We start from the raw sequence: 10918 nt of genomic DNA, 5'->3' as shown, positions 1-10918 counted from the left end.
CACATTGAAGGTTTTATTTTTTTATAATAATAACAATAATGATTGTTCTTGTTAAAAATTACTTTGTTTTTTTTTTATATTAAAGCTGTTTCTTTGAGTTAAAAATTATGTTTTTCACAAACCCTTTTGTTATTTAACTTGCCTAAACTCATTTGCCAAAGAGACATCGTTGTCAAAAAAATAAAACCAGAGAAAACGCAGGAAAAATCAAGATAAAAAAAAGAGAAAATGAATTCAATTAACTTTTCTTTCCACTGAGTTAGAATAATGAAATTTTAATTTCAGAATTGCTCGTTTCAGGTTGCGGTTTTGGCGTAAAATCAAAGATAAAAAAAATTTCGTCTTGTAAACTCAATAATCCGGGGACATACAGTAGAATGTTAAATATCCTTTTATTTACCAATTCTAGGCATTTAAAATTTATGTTTTTAGATAAACAATTTAACAATCTATTAGATGCAAGAATAAAAAAAATAGGGTGTTCCATTTAAGCTTTTTAAATTATTTAACTTTTAACTAACTTCAACAATTTTTTATCTTTACATGCAATACTCTAAAAAACCGTTAACCCTTAAAGTTTGCACTTTCTTCTTTACATTAGTGAAAATTTTTTCTAAATTTTTAAAAGGTTATATGTTTTCGTCAAAAAAAACAACTTATTTCAAAAATTAAGCAAATTCGACCAACAAAGCTTAAGTTTGTATTGTAACTTATTTTTGGAACAAATTGTACAATTGAAAATAATAAATAATTTCAAGCGATGCAGTAGATTAGTATCTATCATTTTCTTGTACAATTTTTTTTTAAATGTTAACATTTAAAGGTCAGTAATGGACTTTACCAACTGGCTGGGACAGCCTGTATAACATACATAACAAAAATTTATACATATAATCAAAACAGAAAACAAAGAAAATAAAACGAATTCATTAAATAAACAAAAGAAATATACAAAATAGCCTGAAACTCAACAATTAATGAATTAAGATTTTCTTAGTTCAGGAGTTTTTAAAAAGAAGTTTTCAAAATAGTTTTTTTTTTTCATTTCTTTGCTATTAACACAACGGTAAGGTATGCAATTTCGTTATGACCTAGTTTGGGTTGAAAATTTTTATAATGAATGCTAATAGAAGAAAATTTTTATGGGCAGAGATAAAAAGTTTTATTAAGGTTTCATAATATGGTAGTTAGTAATTAAGCAAGAAATAATTTCCAAAGTGATCATTTTCTTTGCACAGAAGGACTAAAAACCGTTTTACAGTATTTCTACATAAAAGAGAATAATAATACATAATTACATTTTTTACAGAAAAGGTCGGTAGGAAATGGGTACATAATTACTGTCAAATAAAAAATTATTATTATTTATTTAATCATAACATAACAATATGGTTTTATGTTTTCAAGGAAATGTTTAGAATGTATTGACCAAATTGTTTCTCCAATTAAGTACAGAATAAATTCATGTAAAGATTGTTTTATTTGTAACATGATACAAGATAAAAAAAATTGTAGCATTTGGGCTTCCTAATTTGTAATAAAAGCAGAAAATGTATGGCAGTTATATTTTTATCTCTAAACCACAGACTATTTGCTAGTTATTAAAAAAACATGTTTAAAATATAATCCCAAGTTTAAGTAAGTACATATTTGTACAAAATATTAGCACAAAAATATTTACGTTTTTAGATTGTCTTTAAATTTAATTGGATAAAATAATAAAATTCTTTTATTTAAATGAAAATTTGTTTGTAGAAAATGAAGGGTGCAATTTTTTTCCCCAACTCTTCCAGTTCCAATGCAACTTGTATGTTACAATATTTTCGCAAAAATTACCAAGAAAACGCCTTGAACTTTGAAATAAATTCCAGATGCCGCATAAAAGACTTGACCCCCGTTGTGGAGCCCGTGAGTCGCTTGCCTCGAGCGACCCCAAAACGAACAAAAAAATCGCCTCTTCAATCAGCTACAAAATCGCACAGCCAGAGTCCGACAATAAGCTCGTCTGACTCCTCCCGCAACTCAAGCCCCGGGATGAACCAAGCCCAGTCTCGTCTACACAATTCCGGCGGAAGTCCTTCTCTTCGCAGGAGTCTCCTTCTAGCGGCGAGAGCGCCCCAGGTGCCCCCCAGCCCGTCCACTCACCGGCGCAGTACTCTAACTCAACCCACCCAGGCCAGCGCTGCCAAATCGGCTCCATCCAAGAACGTCAAGACCACGCCCAGGAACCCTCCGCCCAAAGCCACACCTCCTCAGAGGAAACCCCCGGCGCGAAGCGCCGTCTCTAATCCTAATCTAAGGAAACCAACAAATCCAACGCTCTCTAGCAAAAAGCCGATTAGTAGGTCGAGCTCGCCCTTGAAGGGCGACAGTAGGGCCAGCTCGCCGAGGAAGGTGGACAGTAAGGTCACTTCGCCGATAAAAGCCGATGTTCGGACGTCTTCGCCCAAGAAAATGCAAAATGGGAAAGTCGGGTCGCCGAGAAAGGAAGCGAAGGAGAGCAAGGAAAGCAAACCTCTACCTACAATACAAAGGTCGAGCACTTTTCTCAAAGATGAGCCCACTGTTTTGGGGAAAGTTAAGTAAAGGGATGTTTCCAGCTAGTCCATTCCTAGTCAGGCATATTTTGTTTCGTTTTTGATCTCGTTATTGTATTATTTTTGTATGTTTGTAATTAGAAAACATTGTGATATATATTACATTTAAATGCTTCACATGAATCAAATTTTAGTCGTTTTTAAATTAAATACATTCCATAAATGTGATAATTTAACTCAGATACTAAAACGCAGAGTACTTTGTGTTTTAATTAATTTAGCTCGAAACTACTCACTTAACTTCAAGCAAAATTAGTTAAAAAATTGTGCATTCAAAAATATTTATGTTTAAAGGTGCCAGCTGTTATGCTACCCACATTTTATGTACTGTCTTAAGTTGTCTTGTAAATTAAATTCAAAGACTGAATTTATTAAACAAATCAAGTACAAATTTTGGGTAATCAAATTTACCAGCGTGGGTAGTATTCTGTGATTTTTTTAGGTGTTTAACGCTTTTAAATTAATTTTAATCACGTTCATGTGAAGTTCCTGATATTTGATTAAGCGTTGTTGATAAGAGTGAACAAAGTACGTGGAATATAAGATAGATATCTAAAGGGAAATGACAGATTCGTATATATTAATTTACTATTGTAATAGTTGTTTCATAACAAATGTTTATAATTTCATGTAAATTAAATAAAGTAGATATTTTTAATCAGGTGTTATTATTACAACTTTGAGGTAACTGTTCCAATTTAAACTTAAATAATTAAAATTCAAGTTTAAATTTTTCAAAATATATTCTGAAAATGGTCCCCAAAAGATAACACTCCACAGACCTTATACAAAATGATCTACAAATAACACAGTTATGTACACAATACAAGTTTGTATTCAATTTAATTACACATGGGCGGCTTATTTATTTCCACGAAACAAATAAGCTTGTCATAGAAGAAGACTGGACTAAAATAAATAAATGACAAACAATTTATCCACCTTAGGGTGTCTATAGCAAAAACAAAACGTAAYACAAAGCCGATTAATGTACATTTCAAATATCAAATACAGGAGTTATTTACAATAATCCAAGTCAGAGTCGTACACTGAAATAAAAAATGACTACTTGTTCTTACAAATACTTGTCAGGGCAATATGTTTTTGTGTACCCRTTACAGTTGACATGAAAAGTACATAGAATTCAACAAAACTTTACAATGAATGCTATAAAACATTATGAAATATTTAATTTTACACATTAGTTACAATATGATACACGCATTAAAAATAGTTTATAGGAAATAAAAATACACTATATTTATTTACCTTAAATCTACAATAAAAAATGACTACTGCTGTAAAAATATTGATCAGGCAAGACTTTTTACTTGAGATTATGAATCGTAAATTTTGATTTTTTCAGTTGTCGCTGCCTTGGACATGCACAAAACCTCAAGTAAACCATTTTTAAATAATATTGACGCTTACAACTTAACTTATTAGGCTGATATTAACATACACAAAATCTGAGCAAAATTTCTACAACAAAAAAGTGTGACAATATGAAACAAACAACATTTCATTTAAACAAATATGGAAGACGTTAACCTACGATTGTTACTCTTCTTCGCAAAAATATATTATTAAAAATATCGCATATTTGCAACACACTGCAAGACTATAAGGCCATTTATTTCATTGGATAGGTCAGACATTCATTTGATTTTATTGGCACAAAATACAAATTGCTAAATGAAAAATCAACTAATTAACAAAATAAAACAAACTAAACGACATGACYTCATGGAATGCACATTAAATAATGCAGCTATGCTGCCACTTCTTATCTAGACATTTACTTAAAAAAGCCTTCATTTGATTGTGAATACCATGTTGCACTCATTAAACTTTTGAGTATGTTTGAGATGAATGATGAGTTCAAAATTCTGTGATAATCAGCTACTTAAGTCTTTTTAAAGTTTGAGATCTTGTCTCGTAGCACATAATCGTAATCACATACCTGACATACAATATCTGATTTGTTGAACTAGTTCTAGTTATCTCTACGTGCTTTTTTCTTACTCTTCTTCGCGACTTTCGCTTCTGTCCAAACATCTGTAATAATAAAAACAAATTGGAATCAATAAAATAATCAAAGATTTCAACCATACCTCCAAGCTCGTCGAAGACTACACCACCTTCTTTGGTGGGAGACTTGGGCGGTTCTTCCCTAATCTCCTCTATCACTTTCTCAACTTTCGGTTTAGGAACTTCCTTTTGAGCCGGTGGTTCTTTCTCAACCGGTCTTTCATTCTCTTTCTTTGCCTTCTTTTCCTTCTTCTTTTCTTTCTTCTCTTCAATCACAACGACGGGTTCTTCGATCAGAATCGGTTCCTCTACAGGCTTCTCAACTTTGATCTCTTTTTCTTTCTCACGCAATTCCTTGTTCACCACTTCTTTGACCAACTTTTCAATTTCGGCGGTTTTCTCGACTTTCTTTAATTTCTTCTCTTTTTTGGCTGGACTCTGATCCGGTTTTTTCTTCTTATCAGCTTTACTGGGGACAGTTTCCCAGTTGCCATCGTCAAAATCCACTGGTTTTTCACTGAGGAGTTKCTTCAAGTTCTTCTTATTTTTCACTTCTTCGATCACTTTATTTTTGATGGCTTCGTTCTTTTTGTTCTTTTCGGCTTGTTTGTTATTTTCAATTTTTTTGTCTTTAGGTTTTTGAGCGTCAACCGACTCTTTGGTAGGCGACTTTTTCGAATCTTTTACTGGTGATTTTTCGGTTTTTGGATCACCACTAGACACGTGTCCGTTGGCGGTGGTTTTCTGAAAATTAAAATACACCTTCTCAAATCTGACTGTGTCAATTACAAATATTTAAACAATTCAGTGGTTTGGACAACTGAAAAAAAATTGTACTTCTGGCTCCTTCGTCGCCTCGTCACGAGTCATTTATAATTGTTTCAATTCACGTTATGTAACTAAATATCAAATTATAACCTTATAGTCATAAAAAATGACACAAAGCAATATTTTTATCTTGTATTAGCTCATCAATAATTTATCTAAAATCTAAGAATTAAAGGTCAACTTGGGATTACATACGAAATGTTACACAATAATTAAGTTGGCAAGAATTTTAGAGAATTAATTATAATTATTCATGTTTAACTTAATGATTTTCGACGTTCTTTCCTTTAATCAAGTAATAACTAAGTAGAATCAAACAATCAATTAAGAAACGACACGCAAAGATATTTGAAATTAGAAATTTTATTAAATTTTTCTTTTATTTTACTATCACTTGTTCAAAAAAATTGTTACTTCTGACGAAAAAAGTTCCTAAATTTCCTAAAACAGGGTGTTAAAAAAAGATTGTAACATATTTAAGAAGGTAATAGTATGGAGAAATCAAATGTGCATTTTTTTAGAATTTCTAGCCTCTCTTTTTTGTTTAAACAGACTGCAAATAAATATTTCAAAAAACGAATCATTTTCGATATCTCTGAAACCGTTACTTTGCGGACCCATGTTTTTATGATTTTTTTGTTTGTTTTGGACTATATTATTACCTCCTGAAATATTTTGCAATCTTTTTTTAACACCCTGTATAAACTTGCGCTACACAAACTGAAAAATATTTGTATGTACATTTTCCTGTATACTGTCAAAAGTCCTTGTTGTATTGTTTATTTATCTTATCTACCATGTAATAAAAATTATTCACTTATCGGCTTTATAAGTGAGACTTCTAAATTTTCTAATGACATTTGTTCAATTTCCCAAAACAGATAAATAAAAAAAGATAAACAACTACCTATAATTCTATCTACAATTTTAAAGCTTGTATGATAAAAATGTACTGTTCGGTATTTTTAGCTTTAGTTAATTAGTGCCGATAACATTTTCTCTAAAACGTAAAAAGTGTGTTAAAATACTTATTCTACGAAAAATAAATAGAACCACAAAAATAATAATATGCGATCCATTTTTTAATCATTATTAAACTTTCAATTCACAAAAACAAATATGACTATTAAAATTTTCTTTTTTTTTCTTCACACTGGGAGGGATCAAAAATGCATATTTGAGTTGGTAATACTGAAGTTAATTTTTAAATTGTATTATTTTTGATGACCCGGTATACAGCATGCGCCAGAATTCGCGCCCCAGAGAACATTGCCATATAAGGTAATATACCAGGGACATGGAAAAAATGTTAAAAAAAAAATTATCTATAAAAATTTCGAAGTTCTGAGGGTTTAAATTTTGCACTTTGACTCTATTTATTTCTGTTGGAAAAATAATTTTCCAAGTTTTTTTGCTATAGGTTGTTAAAAGAGGAAACAAGAATGCTGTATCCTAAATTGTAACTCTGTTCAATGTTTTTTGTGGCTTTTATTGGCAAAATTTTTGTGCCTTTACTAAATAATTGTAAAAAAAACATATACAAAAAAAAAACATGTACATCAGTATAATTAAATAGACATAAAAAATCTCAAATGTCAAAAAATAAATTCAAAATTTTTTGACAGAATTTTTTAAACATTTTTTTATGTTCCTGATATCTCACCTTACTTGAAAATTTTTCTCTGGGGAGCGAGTTCTGGCGCACCCTGTATACTCGTAAATATCTACACTCAAGTCTCATAAAAATATACAAATATAAGAATTTGACAAATTTTTGAAAATTTGTCCTTAATGATTGGTTGACAAGTTTGCCATTTTATGGAAATTATTAGTTAAATAGTTCTTTGTGTTACCAAGGGAAGAAACAATTTGTTTCTTCCTAAGAGTGTTGTTTATTTCAAGAGCCGAAGACAAGAAAAATAAAGCACTCATGGGAAGAAAATAATAAATAAATCAATAAATAAAGCCAAAGGTAACTTTCAATTTTAGTGTTAGAAAAAAAAAATACCTTAGTTTCTCCTTGAAAAATGAGTGCAACTTTTTTTATAATTAAAATGAACTGAAATATGGAAAAATTACGTGGTTTTTGTTACCGCAACATTAGCACTAATAAAAAAAGGAGTTATAACAAGAATTCACCGTCAAATCATATTTTCCACTTTCAAAAATAACTCAAGAAAAAAAAGTGGCGAAAAATTTGGAAAAACAAATTAAAACAAGTAATCCAACATGATGAAGTGTTTTTGTAGTTTTCCACTGCTCGTTTTTTGAGACCCAGTGTATACGTAAAAATGTAATTTTCATTTATTAAAACATAACTACGAAAAGATTCACGACAAAAAATAGAAAACTTTAGAAAAATTTGGAATTAGGAAACTAAGAAAAACCAATTAATTTAATTAGGTTATTCACAGTGTAAATAATGCTTTTATGGTTTGACAGAATAGATGTCACTGTCAATAGATTTCTACAAACAATGACATTTAACAATCATCATTCTTCGTTTTTTGAGACACCCAGGGTATATGTAAAAATATAATTTCCATTTATTAAAACATGACTACAAAAAAATTTACGACAAAATGGAAAACTTTAGAAAATTTAGAAATAGTAAATTGAGAAAAACAAATTATAATAATTTTTTTACAGTGTAAACAATGCTTTAATGATTTGACAGAATAGTGTCACTGCCAATTGATTTAAAGATGACATTTAAATTAAAGACCCAGTGTATACGCTTTAAAGCCAAATTTGCTATAATTTTAGCACTTTTTAAATAAAAAAGGTTTTTATAAATACATTTTTGTCGCAGCATTGTTAGAAATTGTTCAATCAATGCAAATTAGAAATGACTTTATTATCGTGACGCTGACCACAAGTGATATGTTTTTTTAATAATCCACACGTTTTATGGCCATGGCAATCAACTTAACAATTAAATTTTAGGTGTGTTAAATTAATGTTTATGCAATGAACAAATTTAAACGCAATTACCTACATGAATGAAAAATATCAACAAAATAACCTAGCGAAAATTTGAAAAATATGTATTTTTAGTAACAATTAAAAAATTGTGCAGCTGTGGAACAAATTAGCTAAACGATTTTGGCCACGGCGCATTCCTTTGTTCCTTTATCACACTTGTTCATAGCAATTAGATATAAATTTCCCACTGACTAGTTATATCTGTTTGATCTAAAACTGGCAAAGATACAAGCAAGTTGAGCAAACAGGTTTATTTTAGCATTTCACCAAAAATCGTGGGGCTGCAGCATATGTTAGGTCGAGATTCGCCGATGAATTCGTTCGTTGATCTGAATTAAAAGTCCGACTGCTGTCATGTAGTTTTCTGGGGGCTTACCTTTTCCTTGATTTTCTTCCTTTTTCCAGCTTGTTTTCGATCATCGTTGGTGAGTTTGTCGAAAGGTGGTTGTTCCGCCGATTTGAATCCGAATGTGAACACTAGAATCACTACAATAATGACCAAAGCCACAGGTAACAGGTAGAGGGTGAGTTGGTTATTTACAAGATCTTTCACTAATTCCATTTTGATGGACCGAAAGTTGATTATTTCTATCGAAAAGCTGCCACGGAACCAACGAACCACCGCAAATCTAATTTTTGGTGACGCGGCTGTGACGTAAACAGATACATATGTTTATTTTATGCATTCTGCGCCACGTATTTGCGCAGCTGTCAAAGTTRGTGYCTATTTGGGGGATTCAACTTTGCCAACYACTCGYCAAGGACACCCGAAATAATGCAAAAAAATATTTGTGAAAAAATTAAACAACAAAATTGTATTCAAGGGCCGTAACTGGATAACAAAAAATAAATAAAATCTTATTATTATAAAGTTGTGAAAACAACAATTGACACACTGAATTTAGAAGAAAAATTTAGTAAATTTAACTTTGTAAAGTTGTGTGCAGAAAATATCCATTTTGCACCCACCGGAGAATCTTCATTCGAAATAATTTATTTTTTAATGAACATTTTGGTTTTCACTTGGAATGAAAAACCCTTGTAACTCTGCAATTACCACAGAAAATTAATACACTAATTTTTTAATTATTTATACAGTAAGTTAGGTCAAAAGCATCTTTTTTGAACATTTTCCACGTTTTTTAATGAGAAACTTGATTATTTCACCAATTTTTCTCAAAAAAAAATAGTCGAAAAACCAAAACAATCTATAAATAAATATAGTTCCATTTGTTTTTTATAAGATTTTACTAATTAGGGCCAAAAAAAATCGTTAAAAACAAGCCAAAAATTCAACAAAACCAGCCAAAAATTGTGTTATTTTTGCCTTTTTCGAATGTTTAAGAAAAAAAGGCTAGCTAAAAAATACAAAATTAAATCGAAATTTATGAGTACAGTTGCGGAATTAAAATTTTGGGCAGTATTTTTCTGCCACTTTAAAAAGTTTACTGTAAACTACCCTTTACTGTCATCATTTGACAATTAAACTTTTTTTTGTTGTTATGACACAAATCACTATTTTTGAAAGTAAATAAGTCAACATGACATAAACATGACAAGAGTAAAAAATGAGGTTATTAATGTAAAGGTTGTTTTAGAGTTTACATTATGAAAATGACAATACTGCCCGAAATTTTAATTCCGCAACTGTACATACAATACCTTTTTAGCTTGTTTCGTTTTTGAACCAGAGGCTCAATTATCTTGCGACATCTTGTTCAAACACGCTTTAAAATCACAAAAAGAATTGAAATTGATGTTATTTTGCTTATTTCATTCGATTTAATTGATTTTTGAGCAAAATTTTACAAAAATGCTTGTAAGCTCGTTTTTGAACTTTTTGGCTGAAACAAACCAAAAAGTCATCAAATTAAATAAAAAATAATATTATTTTTTGCATTTGTCGACTGTTTTAGTACGTTTTTCATCTARGAGCGCAATTATTTCGCAAAATTTCATTAAAAACAATATGCATTATTACATTAYGTCATTCTTTGCCTTTTTTGAAAGTTTAAGCAAATTTTTAAGATAAAAACTGTTTTTCCAAAAAAAAAAACTGGTGAATTGTGCTTAAGCTGACAACATTTAAGCTACATTTAAGACTATTTCAAGGTCGACAAATTTCAAACATAAAAATTATGTTTGAATTATTATTACATTATGTCATTCTTTGCGTTTTTTGAAAGTTTAAGCAAATTTTTAAGCTAAAAAGTCAGTTTTCTCCGAAAAAAAACTCTAAGGCTTTAACCACTTAATTTATGTAAAAAAAAGTAAATTTTAGATCCTATTGGTATGATTTAAATCGTAATTTTGTAATCTGGTGAAAATAGGGTAAATTTGGCAACTTTTCCCACTCTGGTACTGGTGAATTGTATTTTAAGCTGGCAACATTTAAGACTATTTCAAGGTCGACAAATTKCTTTCACAAACATAAAAATAATTTAATTTTTAAAATAAAATAAATCTGAAAAAATGTA

At 30.1% G+C, this 10918-nt stretch overlaps 2 protein-coding genes across 2 annotated transcripts in view; one reads left to right on the top strand and one right to left on the bottom strand.

The window, feature by feature from the left end:
• Nucleotides 1-3255, top strand: part of LOC123012502 — a 15992-nt gene extending 12737 nt beyond the window's left edge. Inside the window, exon 4 of the mRNA XM_044410507.1 lies at nucleotides 1872-3255. Coding sequence (XP_044266442.1) covers nucleotides 1872-2586 — 715 coding nt within the window. The 3' untranslated portion in view covers nucleotides 2587-3255. The remainder of the gene's footprint in view (nucleotides 1-1871) is intronic.
• A 66-nt stretch (nucleotides 3256-3321) lies between these two features.
• LOC123012572 (DNA ligase 1-like) lies at nucleotides 3322-9121 on the bottom strand. Its single transcript, XM_044410630.1, has 3 exons — nucleotides 8818-9121; nucleotides 4712-5372; nucleotides 3322-4655 (listed from the first exon to the last, which is right to left on the bottom strand). The coding sequence occupies exons 1-3, from the start codon at nucleotides 9001-9003 to the stop codon at nucleotides 4594-4596; spliced, it is 909 nt and encodes a 302-aa protein (XP_044266565.1). The 5' UTR covers nucleotides 9004-9121; the 3' UTR covers nucleotides 3322-4593.
• Between the last annotated feature and the right edge of the window lie 1797 nt (nucleotides 9122-10918).

This window comes from Tribolium madens, unplaced genomic scaffold (assembly GCF_015345945.1).
Source record: "Tribolium madens isolate multiple individuals breed KSU strain unplaced genomic scaffold, Tmad_KSU_1.1 Scaffold_11;HRSCAF=98;Tcas5.2_LG3b, whole genome shotgun sequence".
In the NCBI taxonomy this organism is placed as follows: Eukaryota; Metazoa; Arthropoda; class Insecta; order Coleoptera; family Tenebrionidae; genus Tribolium; species Tribolium madens.
This window is presented reverse-complemented; position numbering and strand designations above follow the sequence as displayed.